Raw genomic sequence first — 25,784 nt, forward strand, 5'->3', positions numbered from 1 at the left:
TTATAAAACCCCACTTTCTTTTCAATGACCCCTCCCCTATTCAATGCCCTATTTATTGCTAGAACTCAGAGCTTCATAATCAATAACAATGACCACTAAGTACTAATGTATGTAGCCTTAAGGAATATGTGACAACAGCTTTGTATTCTTACCAATTACATGTGCAAGAAATCTTGCGAGAGGACTTTCTAATCGAGTCATTCTAGGTGATCGCAGCATTACTCCCTTCAGTGCAGGTAAATGGGCATCGCTATTAAATGCAGGACTACTGATATGAAAGCAAACTAAATTTCACATCCCACGAGGTCATTAATGTGAATGAATAATATGTGCATACAAACTTAGTGCATTTTAATGAGCGCTACCCAGTTAACAAGAGAAGAATCTTTCACTGCTCTTCAGAGTGTGCATGCACCTAAGGCACTCATGCAACACCAAGGTTTGTGAGAACTTCATCAGTGCTTGTAAAGCAGCAGTAAAAAGCTGCCAACAAAACCTGTGCATTCAAAACAATTGTAAAGTTGAGAGCAGCAGTGCTTTGTGACACACGACAGTCCATTAGGAAAGAAGGTTTAAAAATGTTCCTAAGGAGTAAAGAGTTCCATCATCTCCCTCAAGCCAGTAAAGAGAATACTCTCATTCCTAGTGATCTTGAAATCTCAGAAAAATAAACGTCTGCATTCATTTTGCTTTCCTTAGCCATTATAATGGTTTTCAACACATAACGTAAGTATGTCTCCTTTCAATGACTGCACTAGACAGTTAAATCAAGAGCACGCTGTGGCCAGCAGAGCACACAAAACCACTTTGCAAGTTAAGTGCACACTCATTTCACTTAAAAGTAGAATAATTTTATTTTACTCATGGTGTCAAGATATTTGTACCTTGTCCACAAAAAAAAAAGAAATAAAAAACATTTCACATGCTTTCAATTCAAGTATTTTAAGCAAATATCCCCGTTTCTTCTCTCAAAAACTTGTTAGCCGTGGGACACAGTGACAACTCCATTGAGAATGAACTCCCTGATGATCCTTATGGGAAGGAAGTTTAAGGGAGTTGCAAGCTACCCTTGTGGCAGAGGCATAAGGCTTATTCCAATCTGTTTCTTCTGGCTTTTGTCCCATCATCTCTTGCCACTGTTTTTCCGATGTGCCCGATAAATATGCGCATGCTCACTACCAAGAAAAAGTTACAAATGGCCATTTCAAGGTGTTCCCAACAGGGTTAAGCAGATTATTTTCCCCTAGAAAGCAGGAAACTTGCCTCCAGCAGGTCCCTGACATTCCAAGTGACACCTGCCATGTTGTAATGAACTTCATTACGGAGCACGGGTGTTGGCTCCGTGTGCACCATCACTTCTTGAATAACGAAGCCCATTCCACGAAAACCAGGGTGGCGTTCACTGTCTCGCCATTCCGTGTCCAGAAAGATCTTGTTGACACGGTCAATCAGGGTGATCTGTCCCCAGCACAATTCATGCAAGTTTTTAGAGGGGCATGAAATGCAGAAAAAGAAGTGTTAAGGGACAAGAGAGAGCAAATCAACCAGTCCACACTTTAATACTGCAAAACAAAAATGAAGAACCTTTGGCCTTGGGATAGACCCAAGGCCAAAAGCACACAATTTCACTGCTTTTTGTTTAAGCAATTTCTTATGGCAATAATACTTTCATGACATAACTTCAATTAAATATGAAATACTTATTAGGCTGAAATAAAAATAAAAAGTAAGAACATTTTCACATATACAGCTGTGCCTCATTAAGTGGACCCCCTGGTCCCCAAGCAAAAATGTTCACAAAGCAAGTCATCTGCAATACTGAATCATAAAGAAAGAAATGGCAAATAAAATTAAGGCGTGTTTCAGTGCGCACTGGTTGACAGTAAATTGTAAATTCAAAAATTCTTGGAAGGCCCCAAGTGCATTATCCAAGCAGTCATTATCTTTAAAGTAATGCACTGCAATGTGTAAGTGGTTCATGAAATCTACAATGAGAAAATTTGTTTATTGAAAACAATCTGGGTTATTGCAAAAATAAAAATAACAAATTTTATAACTACTTTTCAAGTATACAGAACTAAATGTTGATAACTTAGATTGCTGAAAGCATTATGCACCAGCTAACTTTGAAAATACTGGCTTCAAAAACAAAAGAAGAAAAGACAAAGAAAAACTCGACGCACCAGCCTGCATGTTCCACAGAAACTACAAATTTTAAAGCTCACAACGCATGTCAGTGCTTCTCACCAAGAAATTGATGGTACTCTTGAGGTTACGGCCCCCCATGTTTTCATAAAAGCGGTGGTCAGCCACAAGCAGCAGGGAGCAGCGGGTCTGCACAGGCTCCCAATGGTAAGGCTCCATAGCCTGCCGTTTTTGGACGTGAGACGTGATGCTGCTGCCGTCATTCCAGTGGCTGAGATTCTCTGAGAGATCGCCAGAGACCTCTGTTGCATTTCCATTTTCTTTGACGTATCCGCAGTACTTGGTTCTGCAGTTAATTTGTGACGCAAAGATTTGAGGTAGTTCTTGGTCGTATGAAGTGACCAAATAAAGTATGGCTACTGTAAATCATGCTGCTCAGTGAATGTTCATGCTGAAAAACAACTTTTCAATAACAAGACGAGACGAAGGCGAAAAAACACGTAGCAATCGCAAGTTCTTGGTTATGTGACTGTTGCCATGTGTTGCTATGGCTACGTGCTGACTACTGTTTTACTGCGCTGCTAGTTGTTTCCAAGCATGACTACAGGTTGCTGATTATCATGTGCAATACAATAAGGCCCTATCCCGCCATTTAAGCCCAAGTCCAGCAGAGAGCAACAAGTGGATTTTGACAATCATAGGCGCAACTGTCCACACAGTCAACAGAAATAACATTTTATATTTTTTATCTCAGCAGGTTAATTTCTTTCGACTTGGTAGGCAACAGCATTAAAGAGTCAGTCGTAGACATCTTAAGATATTTTAGAAGAGTATAGTTGTAGGCCAGTTGGCATGACATTATAAGGACAAAAAACAACAAAAAACATAGGATGAAGGCAGACAACAACACAAAGCGGTATTTCGACTGAATATTTACTGAAAGACGCCATGGCTTTATTATATAGACAAAGCAAAGCACATGTGTAAATGTTGCAACCAAGCTCTAGGTAAGAGCAAAGAACCAAAAAATGTTAGCAGGTTCTACTGCATAAATGACAACTACTACCTGCACATAGAAGTTAACGAAGACCCACAGCATGCATGACTTTTCATTTGGAAAGGAAGGAAAATAAACTGAAACCTAGATGCCACCTGCAAGAAAAAAAATTATTTTCAAACACATTCAACCGTCTGACAGCATAAAATTATAGCACCCTTGACAATTTCTCCCTCAAGCTGTTCCTTTCTTCTTCCTATGAGCCCCGTGTGGCTCAACATAGGGTAACAGTCCTTACAAATGTGGCAGTGCACTGCCTGTTAGGCCTTTCAGCTGAGGTTCAATAAAGCCTTATTGTTTTTTATTTTTCACATTCCAAGTTTATAAAGCCAGTTTTAGCATTCTTCAGACCCATGCTTTTAAAATCAATTTGCTCAAAAAATGAATTTCAGCTTTCACCTTCAAGTTGATCAAATGGAAAAGGCAGGTTATCCATGCTAACTGTTATTAATGGTTGCTAAGTCATTAGTCAAGTCATTAGCCAAAACTTTAAAAGGCAGAAAATTAATGCCTATAACATGAACTCACTAGCCAGAGGAAATGTGAAGTTCTTATGCACTACTTGAGGAATCACATAACTTTAAAGGGATGAAGGGACAGAACACTGTACTCTAAATGTCAGATTTTTTCCGGCGCAATGTAAAACTTTTTGTCTGAAGTGGTCGATTCTGTAATGGTTTTGACAGAAACACAGTAAAAAAATTTTACCGAGAATCTTTAAATAAGTGCATGTGGCTGTTTTTACGTGGTCCGATGCCGGAAACCATGAGTAGCAACCGTGATGATGATAGCACGGCGGAAAAAGTTATGTACTGAAAACTAATATAATTTCACCCGCCAGACAGTAATTACACATTGTTTAGCACACAGTAGCATCACGTTTAGTTTCCCCACCCAGGAATCTTACTGCACAGAAACGTACGCATCTTCGACAGAAGCTTTAGTGGGTCATGGTCACCACGTCATCCAAAATATTCAAAACACTGTAGCGCCATCTAGTGACAAATGCTAAAAGCACATCATAGGCAATGCGAAAGGAGGCTGGTTTTTATTGATGGGTGCAGCAGATAGAGTGCAAAATATAATAAAACAATGCAAGCACTCTTAAAAGTAGAGAGGACATAGCGCACTTAAACCAGTGACATTTTCCCAAGATGTCATGTGGGTTACTACAGTGATAATTACAACGTTCCACAGTAAGTGGAAATTAAGAAGAAGAAATGGGCATGGGCAGGACATGTAGTGCGCAGAGAGGATAACCGATGGTCGCTTAGGGTAACAAACTGGATTCCAAGAGAAGGAAAGCGTAGTAGGGGGCGGCAGAAAGTTAGGTGGGTGGATGAGGTTAAGAAGTTCGCGGGGGTCAAGTGGATGCAGCTAGCACAGAACCGGGTTAAGTGGAGAAATATGGGAGAGGCCTTCGCCCTGCAGTGGGTATAGTCAGGCTGATGATGATGATGATGACAGTAAAAGGAGACACCAGTCATTTCTACGCGACTTTCAGTGCCAAAATTAAAATTATAAACCCTCGTTTCTTAAATACTGTAGCGCTCCATCTATACCATACGAGGCAAGATCTTTTCATTTCCACTATAATCCCATTACTTATTTTGGTCAGTGTTCTGTCCCTTTAAGAAGATTTCAGGCAAATATGATGTGGACATTGTTTTCTCGCAACCCTGCAACTTCTTGAGAAAGGAAATCCCAAAACCAAACATGTGCTGTAAAAGGAATCTGTAAAAGAACAAGCATGTATGTTCCGTGCACAGCAGGTGTCATTTCCAAGATTCCCCTCAATTTTGGCTGTTTTTGTATCAGACAAACAAGTAGGTGTTTATACAGTCTTTGAATGATGTATAAGAGAATATGCATTCTTTGGCTGACATTGGAGGAGGAGGGTGTTCACTGCCACAGTTGTAAGAATTGCCATCCTAATTTCAGCCATGTTGCCATTATAGAAAGAAGGAGAAAGGGACAACTTAAGTGAGAGAGAAATTGTTAATGCAGCTGCAATCTTACCCTCAAAGCCCGGTGAAAGTGTTAGCCCGACTTTTGTTACCATCCTCTATAAAGAATTGCATTTCCTTTGCACGTGACATTTAGGTTTAATTTTTATTTCCTTCATCCCATTTGTAAAATGTTCTTGTGCACGCTGTGGATCTTCATTTTATCACTTCCACATGCAGGATTGTTGCATTTACTAGAAAAAAAGAAACTGCTGTAGAAGAATGCTGTTTTTGGACATTTGTTGGTTTGGGCTGTATAAAATAAATTGCCCTGGACAGTGGGAAAAAACAGCACAGGAACGGGCCAGAGTGATAAATATATATGCAAGCTCAACAAAAAAGAATTACACACAAAAAAATGGGCAGCAAAAATATATATATATAAAATAGCAAAAAATATAGAGCGTTTCAGTATTCAGTCACGTGCAACACATGCCAGCTCTTTTCGATGTAGTGTGATAGAAGAAGAGTTTGCACATTGTTTGCCTTTTTCTTTAATAACAGTGGCTTGAAATTTTTTTTTTTTCCTTTTGGTCATGATACCTGTTTTAGATTGGACATGATTCATATAAAAGAATACAATTACGTTTGGTACATTTTTCATACTCAAGGCAGCGGTCAACTAAGTTTGTTCTTTGAGATCCTTTAATCAAGCTGGCGTGCTAAGTCAACCATTTATGCCCCAGCCTGTTCGGCCGATATAGCAGCTACATCACGACAAGGGATACGACACACACAACTTGGCAGTGGCAGTCAACAAATTGACAAGCGGGCTTCTTTCAGCATGTGCTCCTAATGCAGTATCTCCCATGTTGTCTGCACAGCCCAGAAAGTTTCGCAGCTGCCAAGGGCACTATCTTTACTCCTGCATAATTTTCTTAATACATATTGTGGGTCTGTTTGTGTATGTAAAGGGTAACTGCCAGGCGAGATCTTTGGGATTCGGCTGTTCAGTGGTCTTTTATCCCTGGTATGCCCAAGCAGACACTATGTGACTGAAAGCTGACACTCTCTCATGTATATTTTGTTGACCCCGCATATATATGTACGACTGGTTATTCCCTTCATTCTGTTCCTGTGCTGTTTCTTTCCACTATCCGCTATGTACCAACCGGCCCAAATTTCCATTTTGCTGCTGTCTTTGGCTTTTAAAAATCTGGAAACAAGGTCACTGAGGGTTTATGACGAAGGCTTTTCACGCTGAAAACTAAAAATAATAAAAGAAAACTCACAGTGACTGAGCTCCATGCGTCGGGTCCCAGGAGTACTTAACATCTGACGCTCGGTAGACAATCATCGTGGCATTGTTGTCGTTTGGTATATGCCTCCACGACGGTTCCACTACGAATGTGTCATCCTTGATTCGTATAGATGCTGTCATTACACCTTCATCAATGTGCGCGCTCACATTGGATACCAGTTCACCTGAGGACAGATGGTCATTACAATTGAATAAGCATTACCTCCAAACCACTGACGGAAAAAATAACTGATCACGCTTGCTTACCAAACACTCTACCTTCGAAGAACTGGTTCTGGTCTACCCATACGGGCCGCTTATTGCCAGAACCGTCCACGGTGTAAGCTTTGAAGTGAGCAGACAACAATCCCTTGGTCGGGTTTAGGATAAGACGAAAATCCCTAGTTGGGGATAAATACGAGGGGTCATTACAGAGAGGAGGCTCAGGTAGAGCAGACATGCAATAAAAGCCGCCTACCTGCCATGTGCCCTGAAGCTGACTTCTTTGATCGTGTTGAATTTATGTTTGCTAGGTTGAGTTCCGCGTTTAGTGATGGAATGACTGAGATCGCTGACCTTCAGTGTTTCAAAATATTTGAGCTGGTCATAGATGTTCGCGGCTGCAAAAAATTATGAGATGTCAGAACGTAAATTTAAGGACAAAAATGCGCTCCTTGGTCACTTTCATTGCAGATATGAATCGCGCGATCTGAATCTCACAAGTGGCGCGAGAAAAAATGTGATCATAGGAGCGACGGGGCAGCTTTCATGACGATGTCCTAAAGTCAGCAAGACTGTGGCCAGAAATAATTGCTGCTCACCTTGGCTCGTGGTTACTATAATTAAGTAGCATATCACAGACAGAGCTCTCCATGTGAGCCCAGTCATGCTCTGGGCACTTTCGATCGAGAGGCACGAAAGTAGACACTCCCAGGAAGTTTACATATTTCTGAAGGGGTGCTGCCGGAAGTAACGTCATTGCGGCAATGATGATGATAATATAATAGTAGGTAAAAAAAGAAAACTGAATCAAACGGTGGCTTGCGGCATCTAGCCATGGCTAGTGATCTTGTTGATCTTGTTCTAGTGATCTAGTGAACTTGTTCTAGTGATCTAGTGAACTTGTTCAAACTGGAGGCGGGAGCATTTCTTTTTCTCTCTCTCTCTCTTTTTCTCCCGCTCTCTCATGGTCATGGAGGAAGAAAAAAAACTCCTCGATGTAAATTCCCAAGAATCATTGCGCGCAAGAGAGAGAAGGGAGCGGCGTCAGAAGATGTTGGCTTGCGGAGGCTGCGCGCGCTCCCTCCTAGTTTTTTTTCTTCCTCCATGCTCATGGTGCGATTGAGTAGTTTTCCTCCGGCATGCCCACTTGGTCGCGTTTATTTTACAACTATACTATGAGTATGTGTGACAGAGAGGACCACAGCGCTAAAAATATATATATATTTTTTTCCTCCACTCTTCAGTTGATGGGAAGTGTTCAGCCATGCCGTGGTGTACGCTGTCCACGGCAACGTTACTAGAACAAGCTCTAGTAACGTTGGTCCACAGGTTGACAATACCTCAAAAAGAATTTCTCGCCAACCCAGGAGAAAATTTCTTAATGAAAATCTGCTGGTTTTCAATGGTTTCATGTAGTCTCCGAGTGAAGCCTTGTGGTTTGCTGCTGGCTCAAATGGTCACTGTAGAGCACCGGCTGGTTTTGTGCACGGACCTCTGATTTGCTGCCGATTGAAATGGTTCCTATTAGGACATCAACTGCTTAAATTTGTGCTAGAGTCTTATAACGAGTTATCGAGAGGCAGCACAGTTTGATGACGCGACAACTCGTGGAGCAGCCTACTGGAGACTTCTTGCTCGTATTTTTTAGCAGTTGCTACAAGGTTGTTACGCTCCGCGTATCCAGATGGGCACCTCAACCGCGCCGCGGTGGGAGGAATAAGAAGGGAGTGAAAGGAAAAAAAGGCTCCGTAGCGTAGGGTCGGGTATCCAGCCCCCAGTACCCCCTTACCACCAGATCCGGAGCCCATGGAGCCCTTAATGAGAGCAAAGATCCAAGTGGCCCCAATCCCGAAAAACATGCATCCAGACATTAACGCAGACCGCAGGCAGGCCCGAGTACGGGCACTTCAAGGTACATTAGCAATAATGAATTCGTATTATACACCGACGCAACAAGTTACCCCGGCAAACCTGCCGCGAGCCTGGCCGTCACGAACGATGACGGTCAGGTACAAGTAACAGACTCCATCCTCATGACCTCGATCAGAACGGCGGAAGAGACAACCATAGCCCTCGCCATCCGATACATCTCATCCAACCCCCATGCATGGACAAACACTTGAAGACCTGCACTATTGTCACAGACTCACAGGCAGCATGCAGAGCCTTCTCAACCGGTCTGCTGTCTCCCAAGAGCCACCAAATCCTTCGTCAGTGCAAAGAAAAAACGCACACGCCGCTTATTCGAATACTTTGGGCACCAGGAGGGAAGACGGAAGACGGCAGATTACCAGCTAATGCAGAAACCGGAGAGGAAGATGCTCCGAGGCCACCATCAAACTCTCAGCTATCAACCACCACAGAACCATTCACGTACACACTCACCCTCGAATACTACAGACAACAACGAAGAACACTTCCCGCACCGCACAAATCCGTCTCCAGAGCAGATGCCACTACCTGGCGACAACTTCAAACGCACACATTCCCGAACCTCTACCACAAACACCTTTTCTTTCTCTCGCGGTACCCTTCGATCTGCCAATCATGCGCCAGCACCAAACCAACACTATACCACTCCATATGGGCGTGTCCGAAGCCGCAAGGCTTCCCGCCCATTCACCACCCCACTGTCTCCTCTTAGGAAGCTGCTCTGTCTAGCTCACACTTGCAAGATCAGCAACGGCTGATCGAGCGAGCGTGCGGGATAGCAGCGGCTGCCGGCGTCCTGGACTGAGGAGGCCGCCTGAAGAGGACACGACCACCTAATCACCAGTGCCTAGTTATTGGGTTTAAATAAATGTTTTTTCCTCCGTCCTCCTCAGAATTATTTCAGCTGTGAGTCTTGAAGAGAGTTCATGGCAACGACGCACAGAACGTGGGTGTCTTAATATTTCGTTTCACTTCTGCACTTCAAGAGAAGGCCATGAAAAAAATATATATGCTCGGCAAGCAAAGCATAAATTCTGATCTTTGGCATGGTGACCACACGGGCTAGTTGGTGTGAATCTAACATATTAAACCAGCTCCCATTCCATAAACCTCTTCTATCACCAGCATTTGATTCAATCTGCATGCTGAACTGTGGAACGATGCAGCCTTCGAAATGAGAAAACAACTTTCTACACCTTGGTTTATTGGTTCATGCTCCCACATCTCAACATAATTAAACTGCATGTGTATTTACAAGCACAGTTTAATAGACTTCAAAAATGAGAAGAGATGGAGCAAGACTACAAAATAACAAAGCACCTAAGTGAGATTTATTGCAGCAGCTTAATTTCTCGCTGACATCCACATGGAATCCACCAGGATGGCAGGGAAAGCTAGACCTGGGCAGAAACACAAAAGAGAGTTCACTGAAATGCACATGCCGAAATGAAGCAACAGCATATAGAAACTAAGCAATCATAACCAACACTAAAGAAAAGAAACCTTTGTCAAATTACTTTACAAAGAACTAAATAATACTTACCTTGCGTGCACTTAATGGCAACACTATGAGGTCTTCTGCAATAAAATAAAGAAGACAGTGTAATAGCCATAAACAAGGGCGACCATATCCTTTAACACTTACGCAGGTCTGTATTTTTATCACAGACCAAAAAAAAGTAGCTGCAAAATGCAGAGCATAGTATTTACCGATTCAGGATCGGCCAGCCTGAAACCGTAATACTGAACGTCACTCACTTGCTGCCCCACTTGGTCAATAGTCTTCGGAGAGAAATCGGGCAACTTAGGAAGCTGCACCTTAGAAAACAGGTCCTTCAGGTCATGGCCTGTAGGCACACAAGAAAGAAAAGAACCGTACACAACCACTTTAGAACAAGAACAGTATGTATAGAAAATGTATCAGCACGAAAAAAAATGCTTGGCTTGAAATCTTTTTCAAAGGAGCTTAAGTACAAGGATGTTGTAAAAGTAATACTTCTTATCTCTTTTTATCTTAAGTACCCTTAATTCAATATTTATGGAATCCATAAATATTACAGCTGTATATTCACCGGGCTTATATGGCTTCTTAACGTGGCCTCGGTAGATCTGTATGGCATTGAGCCAACTGTGAACAAGGGCATGCATGCCTTCTTTGTGCCAGCTTTCAATGCGAGTGGAAAAAACAGAGTTAGCGTGATTTGAAAATCCAGACTGGTTGAGAGGGGTGATGACGTAGTCATGAAGTTGTATGGTGAAATCGTTTAATAGGAGAGTCGGCTGTCCAGTGAAGAAATCGAACCTGTTACCGTTGTGCTACGAGAGAGAACTGCTGTGCCTTTGCCACCGAGGCATATTTGTTCGACTGGATTAAAAGCAGTATGTTAAGGCAACAAAGGCACCAATGTCTGTGATACAGTGCACCAGAGGACCCCAAGAGACCGTAGAAGTCCTTTAATGCTATCGTGTCCTACTTTTAAGGCAAACTTGTGCCTCCTAATGTTTTTACCTTTCTGATATGAACTATCATCCCAAAGCAAATGATGCACTTGTCGTTTACAAATCTGGATCTGCGTGGCAATTGCTTCTTCCATTTTCAGGCTGGTGTGAAAGCAGGCGTTGCTGCCCGTGTTGGTGCCATGAAGGAAAAAAGCTGCTACAGAGTACACACACATGCCCTTGTTCATCAGTGGCACAAAGCCATACATGTTGACTGAGAGGTAATATAGGTCTGGCAGATGCAAGGCTGTAATATAGGTGAATTTTATAAATATTATTTATAACTAAAAAAAAAAAACATGGGAGGCATTATTTTTTAGACACCCACTGCATATCCAGTATAAATGCAGTTCAGCAGCTTGGTACTTTGACAATACACTGCAAGGACGAAATGAAAGCACCACCGCTGTGCATCTTTCATCCCCAAATGCTGTTTAGAGGACATCTCTGGCTCTCAGGGGAGAGCATGAGATGAGAAGAAGACTATGCTGTTTACATAGGGTCAATGACAAGCATCAGCCCAACTAGCATACCCTTCACTGATCAACGGATGCACACTGAACAGGCTGTTATGCCTATGACATTTAGCGAGAATCATTATGAAAGAAAGGATCAATAAGTGAGCCAAGAGAAGAGCCCAGTTGCCATAGAGACCAAGAAGTTGCATGTCATCCAAAGCACATAAATGCAGCACTCAGCAGTACCGTGTTGCATTTTTTTTTTTTTTCTTCTTCTTCTTTAACTGAAACAAAGACGCAACCTGCCAACACTTCACTTAGAATACAAACATTGCTGCATCCCTCTCGAAGCCAGGGGCCACAGACTCATTTCAGAAAACCAAATATTACAATGATAACTGCACAATTAAGCATACGGGTTACACATGCATGAAGCCCATAAAAGTGCCTATCAGGTGCCCATAATATGACTTCTATAGGTGACACATTTCACAAAAAAGTACATCATTCAGCTTGCCTGTGGCCTGTTTGACAGCAGCAGTAACCTCATCCCTGGCCACAGCAAGGTAATCCTGTGAGAACTGCTTGGCTTCTTTAGGATAGCATGCTGCAGCAGCTGCAGTAGCTCCCACGGTTCCATAAATCAGCTTCTTGAACACGCCTCCTAAGAAATGAAGACAAACCTTTTGTCAGTACATATCTGCATTCAAAGTCAGCACCGTACATTATTTTCTTTATCATGGGCCTATAGGCAAATGCAGGAATGAACACTGCCAAGTACTACCTGGCCAATCACATACTGTAAATGACGATATGACTTTCAATGGCACAAGAGAACCTTGGCCAGGTAATGTCATGGCTAACGATTTATTGGTCTGCACGAGGTTCAGCCAAAGGTCCATTTTCCAAAATTTTACACTCGAGAAAGCAGCGCACAAGGCCACACGGAAAAGCTTGTTAAATGAAAATAAGGCAGGTACCCAAAAGCACTGGGAACCAAATCCTATACCTCCTGTATAAGAGGTTAATGCTCACACCATTAGGACCCCTGCCACAGTTAATATGATGTAAAACCATCATCAGAGGTCCTCACACCACAGTGCTCGCTTGTAGCTGAATAAATAAGCCCTGAATGCTCAGTTGCGCAGAGCATTCAAAGCACAAGGCTAAGCAGCAAGCTCTTCTGCTGCAAAAAGAAACCTCTTAGCATTTTAAGGCCTTAGTCTTCAATGGCATTGTCCATTGTACAACTCAAATGAAAAGCCTTTGGGCAGGAAACTTTTGACCAGAACTGCACATAACTGGACATTATAAGCACTTTCAAACATTTAGATCACTGCACAGAACACACAAAGCCCTGTTGCTGGAATCCAGGGCCAAGAATCGTTTTAAACTAGGAAAATTCATTGCCACCCTCCAATCACAGAGCCCTGATATGTGACAGCGGAGACGTGTCATAGTTCTATTGGCGAACTAGGCGGTGTAGAGAAGGATGACACTGAAAGTGCTGCTACATGGTCAACTTAAGACAGTGCACAATAATGCCACAAACTGCTGTAACATTGTACTTGTCCATACTTTGCATCTAGAATAAAGGTTCATGTTAATTTTATTCCAGCTGTCAAATAATAAAGCAATAGAAGATGACATCAACTGAGGCACACGCTTCTACTGGTGGCACAGAAACAAGGCTATTCTTAACACACTCCAAGGCATGCTTCAAAATACCTGACTGCACACTGCGAGCAAAATAAACGCACTGCATTAAGAATGAGTAATGTAAAAAAATAACAAAAAGGGTCTAACAGTTGCTAACAGAGACCTTTTCCAAGCACAAGGTTACCACAAGGTTCCTCTAGCATGTGAATGACTGTGAGCCACTCAGTACATCCCTGGTGTTGCCATACCATTCCAAAGAGTTAAGCTTCTGCTCTTGAATATTTTTATTCCCCGACTTCAGCGTAGACAGAGTGCATAGGCAAGACTGTTTTACCAATGCATCCATTAATGCATGCACAAGATGAAACCATTACAAACAAGCAGCAAAAAATACACAGTGATGTTCACAATAGCACTTTGCTAAGCATACCTCTGGCTCCCAGAATGATTCCTGTGAGGCCTCCCAAGGATATGGCCATGGCCCTCGCGACTGTGTTTTCTTCCCTCGTAACATACTCGTAGCTTGCTGGAAGTAAAAATAACATTAAGCATTCCAGACGCTAACCGTCTTGCAAAGGAAAGGGGACTCACATTTTGAGTGCTCGACAGCCGTTGTGTAAATATCTCCAACCCTTTCACTAGCCGACTGCAAGGAAAGAAGAAAGATATTGAATGTATGGCTGAAATCAATGCAAAAACTTTGACAGCAGTATCCTTACAGTTATATGAGGCTGAAAAAGAAAACAAATTGAAACAAATCAAAGTAAATGTCCCAACTTCAACCACAGCAAAAACATTTGACAATACAGAAAACACAATTTCCTATACATCAAACATGGTGCCATTCAACAAAAAAAAAACTACTGCCAAAAATGGTAGTGCTCCACACAATCATCATTAACACGATTTTAAGGTTCCATTCTCGCTCATTTATAAAAGGACATAAAGAAACACTGTTCCAGTTCATATGCCAGCATTTTTGTGAAAATGATCAGAGAGCTAAATGAAATTTTTTCTTTAATTTACACAGATAATGATGCCCTAACGGAAATTTATTGGAGACTTCCAATGAAAAGCACGTGGAGATAAATATCAAATAGCGAGCCATTAAAAGACGTGGTTGTAGTAGAAAAGCAGATGTGCAGAGAGCAAATCATAGATACCCCATTCAAATTATGTGTACATATGCACCATCAGCACTGAGAGCATTCCAACACTATGGTAAAGAAACGAACGCAGAATAACCTTGCTATCATAAAAATTCTAAGAGCACTGCAGAATCTACCCTGCAGAAATGCGAAAGCCTGAGCATTGCTGGTACACATGGTGCATCATGTTTGCTCTCATGATCAACTGTTTATCATGCTAATGTCATCATTGTCATTATCACTAATTGCACCATCATTATCATCACTACTATCGTCCTCACTGTAGACAAGGAGAATTATGATGCGAGTTTCAAGATCACGGGCGTGGCGTATTTAGTTAAAGCGCTTGGCTGGGGATCCTAGAGATGGCGGTTCAATTCCCGGAGACGACAAGATTTATTTATTTAACTATCATCCTCACGGTAGACAAGGTGAAATGTGATGTGCGTTTCACGATCCCGGGCATGGTGCAGTTTGTTAAAGTGCTCGGCTGGGGATCCGAGGGATGGAGGTTCAATTCCCGGTGGAGACAGGATTTTCATTACTATGAATACGTTAGTTTCGGTTGCGAATGATGATGTCATTTGACTGACAGCTATAGTGTGACCAAACGAACGAACGCCGACAGTATGAGCCATTAAAGGCTTTCGCCTTAAAAGAGACATAACTGATGTGCGGTCAATCAGTCAATTTTCCCCCGTTTCTTTGAACGTCCTTTTGATGTCCTTTCTTCAAACCAGCATAAAAGCTTATACCTTTCATTAAGCTCCACCCAGACTGCATTTACTCCATGTCTGCTCAATTATCTATTTCAGATTACCTAGCAATGTTTATTTTTCTCATTTTTTTTTTAATAAAATTTAAAAAGTACTCTAAGACAAGAGCCCTAGAAATTGAACACTATGCATATCCTGATGTACAAGGACTTCTGTATTTGGAGGCCAGATTTTAAAAAAATTTTTGTACACATGCTGCTGGCCTAGTGGAGCGCACACATTGCTCACGAGATAGCCTATCATGATCTAAATAATTTCAGATGTAATTTAACATCACTACATACCTGCACTGTATGGAATTGAAAAGGAACTGCTGTTGATTGCAAGTACAGCTGTCTCAGACATGAGCCAAGCAGCTGATCTCCCCTAACAGACCAAGAAGCAACCAAAAGACTCGCTTGGTGGATATGCAAGTTGAGCATTTGTTTTGAAGGTTACTGTCACATTTTTGCAGTGTTTTAGTTAGAGGAGTGATGGCTCTTTCTCTTGGCTTCAATTTTATCAGCCAGACAGAACAGCATCTTTAAGAAACTGTACAGCCTGCCCACCCACCAAGCCAAAGTGTCAGTCGCTTCCGACTGGCAGGGAGCGCATGCAGCCGGTTGTTTTGGCAGCTCAGCCAGCCTTTCCAAAAATTGAACTGGCAGGCAACAGTAGTTTTTCCTTCGTTACAGGAAATCCAGGCGAAAGATGGTTGTTCTCGGACAGGCCAGTAGTTTGCATATAGAAATGTTCCAAAGTACAGCCCCCAAATATGCAATTTCCTGAACGCCGTATGACGAATTAAGGTCTCATGATCACTTTCTCATATCCCCATCATGAACTGTAAAATGGTCACACGTTGACAAGCATGACAAGGTGCTTCATATGCGAGTAAGCTGTCTCAACGTGATACTGAAGGTGCTTGCTTCAGTTAGCCTGCCAAAATAGTTTGGTGCACACTTTCCAATGAGTTCCTCAAATGCTGCAACTGTCTTAAAGACTCTAAGATCTGTTGTTTTCCGGGTGGCAAACACCATGGATTTAACTCGGAGACATTGTGAATGTTTCAGAGTTTCCTCACCTCAATAGCGTTGTAGTAGGGACTCAGGCTTGTCCTCACATAATGAACAGCATTTTCAACTTGACCAGGAGGTTCCTCAACCAATTCATACTCAATGTTATCAGAAGCACAGTCGTACACTGACAGCTGCAAGAGAAGCAATAGAAATGCCATACTGACTCAATGAGAAGGATCATCCCATCTGTATATTTACTCCACCGCCATCACCACCAAAGCCCAGATTACTAATAGTAAAGTGTTAAACGAAACCAGCGCCATAATGAGAGCCCATAAATAGCAGCAAAGAAAGAATGATCACGACAAAGCTAGAAAAAGAGAGGTTGCTTCTTCAAATACACTGGCCGAAACTTCAAATGTAGCTCAAAGCTTTTAAGTACCATGACTAGCTCTTAAGACAAACACAACTTCAAAACAAAGACTACAGGAGAAAGCATCTGTTGTCAAAATATATACCTCGCTTGGCTTCTTCAGCTTTTTTCCTCGGCAGCATGGCTTACATGCAGGCTTTTTCTCCTCGGCGGGCGCTGCCGCCTCGGCGTGGACTTTGGGCGTGACATCCATGATTTTAACATGCACGGCCGTACATGAATCTGCGCAGTACACAGAATATAAGAGAAGCAGAAGTAAACAAGGACCTTCAAGGGCAAACGGACACCACACCGGTTTAGTTTCGCTCTTTCACTTGCCATCGTTTTGCTGGATAAAGGCAGTAAGGAAGAGTACGAATTGATCACAAAAGGCAAATTGTTAAACAAAGGTATTCAGTGACTCTTCCGTTGCTGAAACATACATCATTCAAGAAGGTCATTTCGATGATCAACACAAAACACATGAATATCATTCCCGCCGGCTTACGCTAACAGCCATTCGCAGACATTCGTCATAAATATTAAATAACAGAGGAAATATATGTCTTAAAAATCTAGAATGCTACAACAGCGCTTACGTGCAAGGAACGCAAGCGGGAAGCGCGAGCCTCGACACGGCCGACTTGCACGACTGGCACACGCCGCAAATTCTGGTGATGCCGATAACGCTAGCGGAACGGCATGTGTGCATGTATGTGCGTTGAGGCGTCCGCAGCGGCGGGCTCTTGGATGGATAAGAACCGCGGCAAAACAGATGCAGGTATTTAATAACAAAACAACAATGTTTGGCAGGTTTACGTGAAAACCATCAAGTGTGTACCATGATGTGCACAGAAGGAAGCGAAAATCGTTGCGTTTCCATAGCTTTTGTACTATCGGGACAGAAGCCAATGGAGCACGCGAATGGCAACGAAACCAGGCGAAAATCCTAACTGGTGCACGCCACATCGCAGGCTCGTTGTGCCTGGTGTTGTTCATGGGTGAGCGCAATTTACACCTTGCATCCCGTACGCTTGTGGTAAGCCGCGTATGCCGGCCCTTTCGTTTGGAAGAGCCCGATCTCGAGTGGATAGCATCGACCGTGATTCGAGACTGAATTTCGCCCGCTTTCGGCGCGCTGAATGCATTTATAATCTTAGACAATAAAAGAAATCCACGCGGTTTATACGCGCGAAAGTTAAGACCCACCTTTAATAGGACCATGAAAGTTATTTGCTGAGTCCTATCCGCAACGTAAGAATATTTAAGCTAGCTTCATTATAGACAGCGATAAAAATCGTGCTACTCCTCTCCTCCTGCGCACCCCGGAACGCAGGAAAAATAAAGAAAACAAGTCCGGCGGAGCACCACTTACCACGCTTCGTCCCGCCCGCGCACTCAGAAAGCGTACAGTGAACGTCAAGACTCGATCATTAGCAAAGCCCCTAACAAAGATTTAAAGCCCTTTTTAAGCAAGTCGTACGAATGTGCCTGCGTGGTCTAGGTCTAGGAATAGCTCGCCTGACTCAGGTTGCAAGGTAGGTGCGATTCTCATCTCAAAGGAAAAACCCGAGTTGGCAGCGCTTGCCAAACCGCCATGTCAGGTGGTTTCTGACGTCACATAACCAGCCGACCAATCAATGTCCGGCCATATGTCACCTGCCAACTCCTGCAGAGGCATGATGATGATGACTTTTTTTTTTTTTTTATTGAATTAGAGTGCTATAGGGAGGATGGAATGACGGCCGGGAGCCCCTGAGCAGGCGGCATCCGCGGCCCAGCTAGGCCATTACCGCCACTCGAACGGCGGGGCTTGAACTCATCACTGCCTCCCACTGTTTCTGGATATGCTCATAGGGTGTCGGTCAGATTTGCAGGTTCTTTGCAAATGTTACATCCATTGCTGTAGCGATATGGGGGCGTACAGAGTGGGGTGTGGGTATGTGTTGGTATGCAGGCGACGCCAGGCATGCTGTTGGACATTGAACAATATATTGTCTCCCGCCAGGTACCCGCTGCTGCCCAGTCAGTACGCTTGTGTTTGTTGTTGAGTGTGTCCATGTGAGCACTACACTAATTCGCGAACGGTGTATGGCGCAAGTGTTGCCGGGTAGGAGGGAGCGTGTGAGCCGTTGCTCATATTGACATGGCGCATTCCTCGCCTGCTCAAGGCGAAGAAGCCGAAGTTCTGCCTAGCCTTACCTAGCTCGCTGCCGTTCTGTGTGCCTTCTGCCCAAAGCCTGCCTCCGTGACATCTGGTGGAGGTGTGCTGGATAACGCAAGCCATGTTCCGGACCTCTACAGACAGTCAAGACAACAGCTCTCAAGGATCTCCTACCATCGAGATTACGCCAATAGCCGATGGCTTCGAGGTCCTGAGCCGGAGTTATCCCCTCTGCAATTTAACCGTACTCTGAGGACACCACCACCTGCTCCTACACCACCTTCGGCGACCAAACAGTCACACTTGATCATGCAGGTAGATCCCTCTGCGCCGTCCTTCGAGTTGCAGCAGCCGCGGGCCATACCGACCTTCCAATGCTCCCCAGGTGACGACAAGACTGGTTGGAGAAATTTGAGCGCGTAACCCAGTACACAGAGGCGTCGCGAAAGGGGTGCGGTCCGCATCAGGTGCAGTTCTCAGGGGGGGGGGGGGGGGGGGGCGCAGTTGGGCACTGAGAGGGAGGAAGGGGTGGGGGATGAAATGAATTATTTTGTAAAGACCCGAAAATTTGCGCATTGGTGGTGCTGAAACACTAGATGGCAAGTGTGATCTTCTTGTAAAACGAATTATTCGGTTGTGAGGAGTGCTTGAAAACACATGCCTTAGTTTATGCCAGAGACTCCGCGCCATTTTAACGTTGAATCGGGGTGTACGGGCGTATACCCTGGAAAAACCCCTGCGCGGGAGCTTGAATTAGACGACACCCGTCGGAGTCCGCGCCACCGCATCGCCTCTTTTTTGTGTATATGTAGTTAACTCTCCTTTCCCAAGCGAGTGCCACTGGCAGTATCTCTCCAGTAATATTTTGTCTTGTCCATTTATCCTCCTTTCTCGATCCACGGCCCAGTCACACATCCGCCTCACACTTTCAGAACTCCGAAATGCGTGGAATGCCTGTTGCTAAGTAAAATGGCAAGCCTGATCACTACGCTCTGACTAGAAAAAAAAATAATAATGAGAAGGAGGGCACCGTTAGCAAGGCCAATTAAAGAGCTTTAAAAAGGGAGCTGATAGTGAGTGTACCCAAGGGGGCTCACGTAGGGCATTATGCGCTTCTTACCTTTTTTCCCTAAAAAAGGCAGTCATTATTGTTTAAGTGAGAAACACAACTGATAGAGTTAAAAAAAAAAAAAAAAAGAGCCTGGAACGCCCACCGTCTCCCAGCTCCAAAAAGCCGTTTCGTGCTTAAAATTTTCTGTTACGGCATCAATGTGCATTGGTAACTTTGCAGCCTGGATGTGGAAGGCAACTTACACTTTTTGGAGGAAAGGATAGGATAAAAGTTAAATGTAGAGAATGCAGAGTAAAAGGCTTTCACCTATGCATGCGGCACGTGAAAGGCTCTGCTTGGGACCTAACTACAACACGTGGTCTCCTACTGGGCAGTCAACTGTATTAAGCCGCTTGCTCAGTAAATTTCCTCGCAACACACGTGATAGTGTTTCTGCCTTTTTCGGAAATATGTGCTTTTGATGTGATGTTTTGCTGAAGTATCAGTCGTGGGGCACGATCGCTACGTCTAAGTGTTAGCAAGAAGAAAAAAAATGCCACTTCACTCGCACTGCGTTGTTAATTGGGTGCAGAGCGAACTTGACTTCAAAACGAATAATGAGGACAGACGAGGTAGGAAGGAAGTTGCGATTCGGTGCTTAACAGACGGGGATGTGAAAAAAAAAGGGGGGGGGGGGGGGCAGTACAGCCGATGGGTCAATGTCCAGAAGCTGCAACATGTATTTATCTCGCTGGGTGGTGCAGCTTACACCTGGTTTGAAAATCACGACCCTACACTGACAACGTGTAGTTCTTTCAATGACCAGTTCCTACCACCATTCTTCGAAAGTAATGCGCCGAGCTGCTCCTGCAGGCAAGAGTTCAGCATCCCAACGAGAGCGTCCTCGTTTATTTCGAGGACGAAGTTATTCCGTCGAGCTGATCCCAACATGTCTGAGGAGAAAAAAAAGTTATTTGATGAGGGGAATTAAAGAGGAGATCTTCATTATTTTAGTACGATATCCCCAAAAGATCATTGCGGAATTTGTGTTCGAGGCCACTGTACCATAGAGAAGGCGCTCGAGATGCGAGCTAAGCACTGCGAGCGGCCGCCCATCCCGATGGCTGCGGCCATCATCGACACTGGTAACCTTGACCTGCTCTGTGAGACCATAAGAGCAGTCGTACGCGAGGAGCCACAAAAACTTTTTTTGACGTCACCACAGCCACAAGTCTCCTCCCTTTCTCAGAAAGGTCGCGTAGCATTGATCTCTACTAGAAAAATACGCATACCCGGAAATTTAGGACAAATTCTGGTTTTTGAACGTAATTTTTTTTTCACATACTGTATAACTGCACCTCCTGTACAACTCTATAACTTGAAGAAGTATGAAAAGAGGACGGCGCTGAGGCACAAATGTACGAAGGGTAGGACCGTTCTGATTGAAGCTTCTGCAGTTCCATTGAATCCCATGAGCCATAGTGCTCATGAAAGGGGCACAGATTTACGGCGCTTACTATCGTCTGTGAGTGTGGTACGTTGGAACTCCTCAAACATAGTCTGCAGATGGCTCTGCATGGAAGTGAGGGCAGCAGTAAGAGTTGCATTAACTTCCTTTCGCAGAGTTTCTTCCAGCTTCTGTGTCTCTTGGGCGCGTTCCTGTCGGATTAGCCCGAGCATGTGGGTATAGGCGGAATCAGACGCTGTGACCGGTTGCGGCCGGCGGGTAGGCGAACGGCTTTTGCGGCCCTTCTGTGAGCGGCTGCGTTGCGGAGTCTGGGAACGAGTTCGGGTGTCCATTGTTATCTTGTCCTTAGTTATCATCTCCCGGAGACGCTGATTTTCCTGGCGTAGTTCAGATATTTCTGAGGCTCTGAGGCTCTCAATGACCTCGGCTAAACCTGGAGAAGAGGTCTTTTCAGCATATGATACATGTTTGGAGACAGTATGTGAGGATGTCACCTGATGCGTATTCGGTTCATCCGACTCCTTAGGTGCCGATTTGTCGACAGGCTTTGCATAAGCTCGAGCCGGGCACTGGGCACTCAGGGCGATATGCGTGGAAGCGCCGCAGGCTACGCAATGAGGAAACTGCTTGCAGCCGGGGTCCTCAGGGTGCGGGTTCTTACCGCAATCCCGACAAACGGCGGGAAACGAGCAGTATTTGGCTACATGGCCGATGCGGTGACAGTTATAACATGCGACTGGGCGCGGGCGGTATTCACGGATTCGTGTAATCTCGTAGTCGAATACTAGCCGAGAAGGTAATGCGTCTGATGCGAAGGTCAGAAGTAGCAAATTTGTCTTGCCGAGCATGCGTATGTCTGTGATTTCAGCTGTCTCGCAGCGCAGATGTGCCATGATATAGTCCATCGTGAGGCCTTCTCTAATTCTGATCACACCTCGCGTGCTGCCAACCGCAGGCTGCTTCAGTGGGGACGTGTCCACATCGAACGCTTGGACAGAATCCCGCGTTCGCGCGATTAAACGGGTCAATGTACACAGCTTCTTGAAATGCTCAGCGTCCCTGACAGTTATGCGGATGCAGTTAGCAGCAGAATCAAAGCGGAGAATGGCCATATCCGAAAAATACTGAGACGGAGCGCTTTGCTCTATTGCGTTGGTAATAGCCTGTTTCGGGATGTTTGTGACATGCACTTTGTTAAGTGGCCTGATCAGAACAGTGAAATGAGGACGACTCACCCGTTCTGTGTGCAGACGTTGCGGGGACACTTGACGCTTGCGATAGGTTGAAGTCATGCTGCATCCTGTAGTTGTCTTAACCTGAGCAGGAGGGCTTGCAGAGACAGTCACAGCTGCGGCATCCATTTCCTCGTGCACTGTCGGCAATAGCGGGTAATCAACGCTCCCTGTAGCTTGTGGCGTTTGTGGCGTCGGAGGCACCGTTCGGCTGGATGCGAAGTACGGCGCCGCGTCCATCTTTTCATGCCCCGCCGGTAAGAGCGGGTAATCACAACTTCTCGTAACTTGGCTTGACTGTGGGGTTGTAGTCGGTGTAACCTGTGGCGTTTGTGGTGTCGGAGTCAGGGTTTGGCTGGATACGTAGTATGGCGCAGCATCCATCTGCTCGTGACCCGCCGGTAATGGCGGATAATCGGAACGCCTTGTAACTTGGCTTGACTCTGGGGTCGTAGTCGGTGGTTGGCACGGAGTGAAGGTCGCCGGGCGTAAAATTTTGAAGGTCACATCTTCCGGATGCGCTGTGGCGGCAGCGCCGCCCGGCTGTGGCCCGGGAGCAGCCGTGGTCGTGGTGGGCCCTGAGGGCGTCGATTAGGCTTAGCCCGTCAGAAACGCTAGTCCTTGAAAGCTTCGAATTGAACAGCGAGCTGAAAGTAAAATTGTTGCAAACAGGTGCCGAACACCTTCACTGACCGTTTCGAGTGGGTTCAGGCCATATCGGGTCTAAAATCCACATACACAATTCGAAAAACACGGAGCCGAGGTGAACCGCGTCAGCTCGCTCTCAAGGCCGAGTCTTCTTCTTCAAGAAACGCGCGGTCCTTGTAAAATTCCTGGTTACTGCACTTACCAGACACCTACTATCCAACATAAAAACGGCCGTTCAGAGGGACAGGCGGCCGTCTTAATCCGAAACGATTGTCCTTCCACTCAGCTCTCACTTCAATCCCTTTGCTCTTCCACTCGTGAGATTGTTGCAGTAAAAATCTTCCCCCCTGGCCAAAAACCTTTCGTCGTAGCATCGGCCTATTTCCGGCCAGGTAACGTCATGGCAGAACCCTGTTCCTGGCTCCCTGACCTTGAAAACGCAGCACACCCTTATCCTATTCTTATTGGCGGAGATTTCAACGCACATCACGCAGCCTGGAGCTCATCTCAGCCTAACCAACGTGGTAAACACCTATATGACGCCCTTGATCAAACTCTTCTTACCCTGTGCAACGAACCTAACGTGCCGACCCGTATCGGTCTCCATCCCTCTCAAGCAGACACTACACTGGACCTTACATTCTCATCACCGCGTCTTATTCGGCGCTGGGAAGTCCTTTCTAATTCTTGGGGTAGTGATCACTTGCCCATCTTGCTCACTCTCAATCGTAAATGTCTTCGCGTTCGGACAACACGTTCGTTTTTCAACTGGGACAAGTTTCGTGCTAATACTACGACCCCCTTCTCGGATATTGACTCCTTTCTGTCTGTACTCCGAGATGCCCGCACTCAAGCTCTCGAATATATCCCCTGTGACGATTCCACAGTTGGCATGGATGCTCACCTGGCTAACCTTTGGCGTCGCGCAGATCACCTCACGCAACGTTTTCGGACACGCGGAAAACGTCACAAAGATCTCGTGCTTCTTCGACGACAATTCAAGCTTATCCGGGCATACCAGCTTCACCTGCAAAGTGAGGCTTGGCACTCTACATGCGACCGTCTTGGACAAGTACCGGGCCTATCACAACTTTGGCGCATCTTTCGTGGCCTAAATGGCAAGGCACGCGGGGCACCACCTCTCGCTGATCTCCTTCTCAATGGCAACCCGGCTGATGTTGAAGATGAAGTTATACGCACCTTTTTCCCACACGCCAGCCTAATGCCTCCACCAGCAGTTTCCATTTTCCCAGACGGAAACCCTGATCCAGACCTGGATCGCCCATTCTCAAAGGGAGAACTGCAAGCAGCCCTCGGAAGAGGCCGAGCTCGCGCCACACCCGGGCACGACCGAGTTAGTTGGCAGGAGCTTAGCAATCTCGACTCGGCAGCCCAGGATGCCCTTCTCGACATCATTAATTCTTACTGGGAGACCGGAACGGTACCGGATAACCTCAAGCTTTCTCTTATTCTTCCTATCCCTAAACCTGGCAAAAACCCTCGACTTCCTAGTAATTTGCGTCCAATTGCACTGACTTCACATCTCTGTAAACTCATCGAGCGCCTGCTGCATACCCGGATTAGTCACTACATTGAATACGTCAGTCCTGGATTTCATCCAGCTCAAGCCGGCTTCCGCCCTAACCTTGGAACGCATGACTGCCTTTGGCTTTTGCGAAGAGTTCTGAATAGAGCTCATCGTAAAACGCTACCTGACTATCTCCTGGCTGTCGATATACACAAAGCTTTTGACAATGTTCGCCATGAGGTTATCCTGGAGGAACTCGCCAAACGCTTTCCTAGTCATCATCATCATCATCAGCCTGATTATACCCACTGCAGGGCGAAGGCCTCTCCCATATCTCTCCACTTAACCCGGTTCTGTGCTAGCTGCATCCACTTGACCCCTGCGAACTTCTTAATCTCATCCGCCCACCTAACTTTCTGCCGCCCCCTGCTACGCTTTCCTTCCCTTGGAATCCAGTTTGTTACCCTCAGCGACCATCGGTTATCCTCTCTTCGCACTACATGTCCTGCCCATGTCCATTTCTTCTTCTTAATTTCCACTAGAATGTCGTTAACTTGCGTTATTTCTCTGACCCACTCTGCACGCTTTCTATCTCTTAATGTTACCCCTACCATTTTTCGTTCCATAGCCCTCTGGGTTGTCCTTAACTTAAGTAGAACTCTCTTGGTTAGCCTCCACGTTTCAGCCCCATAGGTGAGTACAGGCAAGATGCAACTGTTGTATACTTTCCTCTTGAGCGATACCGGTAAGCTGCTAGTCATAATCTGCGAGTGCTTGCCAAATGCGCTCCATCCCAATCTTATTCTTCTTGTTATTTCCTTTTCATGGTCCGGATCTGCGGTTACTACCTGTCCTAAGTAGTTATATTCGCCTACTACTTCCAGTATTTCGCTACCTAATGTAAACTCCTGTTCCTTCCCGAGGCTGTTGAACATTACCTTAGTCTTCTGCATATTGATTTTCAAGCCTACCTTTCTACTTTTCCTGTCTAGGTCATCAATCATTATTTGCAGTTCATCTCCCGAGTTGCTTAGCAAGGCAATGTCATCAGCAAATCGCAGATTACTGAGGTATTCTCCATCTACCCTTATCCCTAACTGCTCCCATTCCAAGTCTCTGAATACTTCCTCTAAACAAGCTG

General features: G+C 45.0%; 2 protein-coding genes across 2 annotated transcripts in view; both read right to left on the reverse strand.

Moving 5' to 3' along the window:
- Nucleotides 1–7,428, reverse strand: part of Tace (ADAM 17-like protease Tace) — a 29,564-nt gene extending 22,136 nt beyond the window's left edge. Inside the window, exons 1-6 of the mRNA XM_084588645.1 lie at nucleotides 7,270–7,428; nucleotides 6,927–7,068; nucleotides 6,716–6,849; nucleotides 6,441–6,633; nucleotides 2,248–2,491; nucleotides 1,264–1,458 (exon numbers count right to left, since the gene is read on the reverse strand). Of these exons, the coding sequence (XP_084444771.1) occupies nucleotides 1,264–1,458; nucleotides 2,248–2,491; nucleotides 6,441–6,633; nucleotides 6,716–6,849; nucleotides 6,927–7,068; nucleotides 7,270–7,336 (975 nt within the window). The 5' untranslated portion in view covers nucleotides 7,337–7,428. The remainder of the gene's footprint in view (nucleotides 1–1,263; nucleotides 1,459–2,247; nucleotides 2,492–6,440; nucleotides 6,634–6,715; nucleotides 6,850–6,926; nucleotides 7,069–7,269) is intronic.
- Nucleotides 7,429–9,911: 2,483 nt separating this feature from the next.
- Mic26-27 (MICOS complex subunit 26/27) lies at nucleotides 9,912–17,267 on the reverse strand. Its single transcript, XM_084588665.1, has 9 exons — nucleotides 17,152–17,267; nucleotides 16,659–16,795; nucleotides 16,206–16,331; nucleotides 13,810–13,864; nucleotides 13,649–13,744; nucleotides 12,077–12,223; nucleotides 10,361–10,449; nucleotides 10,146–10,180; nucleotides 9,912–10,002 (listed from the first exon to the last, which is right to left on the reverse strand). The coding sequence occupies exons 2-8, from the start codon at nucleotides 16,764–16,766 to the stop codon at nucleotides 10,169–10,171; spliced, it is 633 nt and encodes a 210-aa protein (XP_084444791.1). The 5' UTR covers nucleotides 16,767–16,795; nucleotides 17,152–17,267; the 3' UTR covers nucleotides 9,912–10,002; nucleotides 10,146–10,168.
- Nucleotides 17,268–25,784: the final 8,517 nt, after the last annotated feature.

Source organism: Amblyomma maculatum, chromosome 1, assembly GCF_055883805.1.
Source record: "Amblyomma maculatum isolate TAMU_Amacu chromosome 1, ASM5588380v1, whole genome shotgun sequence".
Taxonomy (NCBI): Eukaryota; Metazoa; Arthropoda; class Arachnida; order Ixodida; family Ixodidae; genus Amblyomma; species Amblyomma maculatum.

Excerpts from the sequence above, each read along its gene's own strand:
- Mic26-27 (XM_084588665.1), bottom strand. The coding sequence starts at position 16,766 with ATGGATGTCACGCCCAAAGTCCACGCCGAGGCGGCAGCGCCCGCCGAG. Across the intron at positions 12,224-13,648 it reads AATCATTCTGGGAGCCAGAG|GAGGCGTGTTCAAGAAGCTG; the intron begins GTATGCTTAGCA and ends TTCATTTCTTAG. Across the intron at positions 10,450-12,076 it reads TGCTGTCAAACAGGCCACAG|GCCATGACCTGAAGGACCTG; the intron begins GCAAGCTGAATG and ends GTGTGCCTACAG.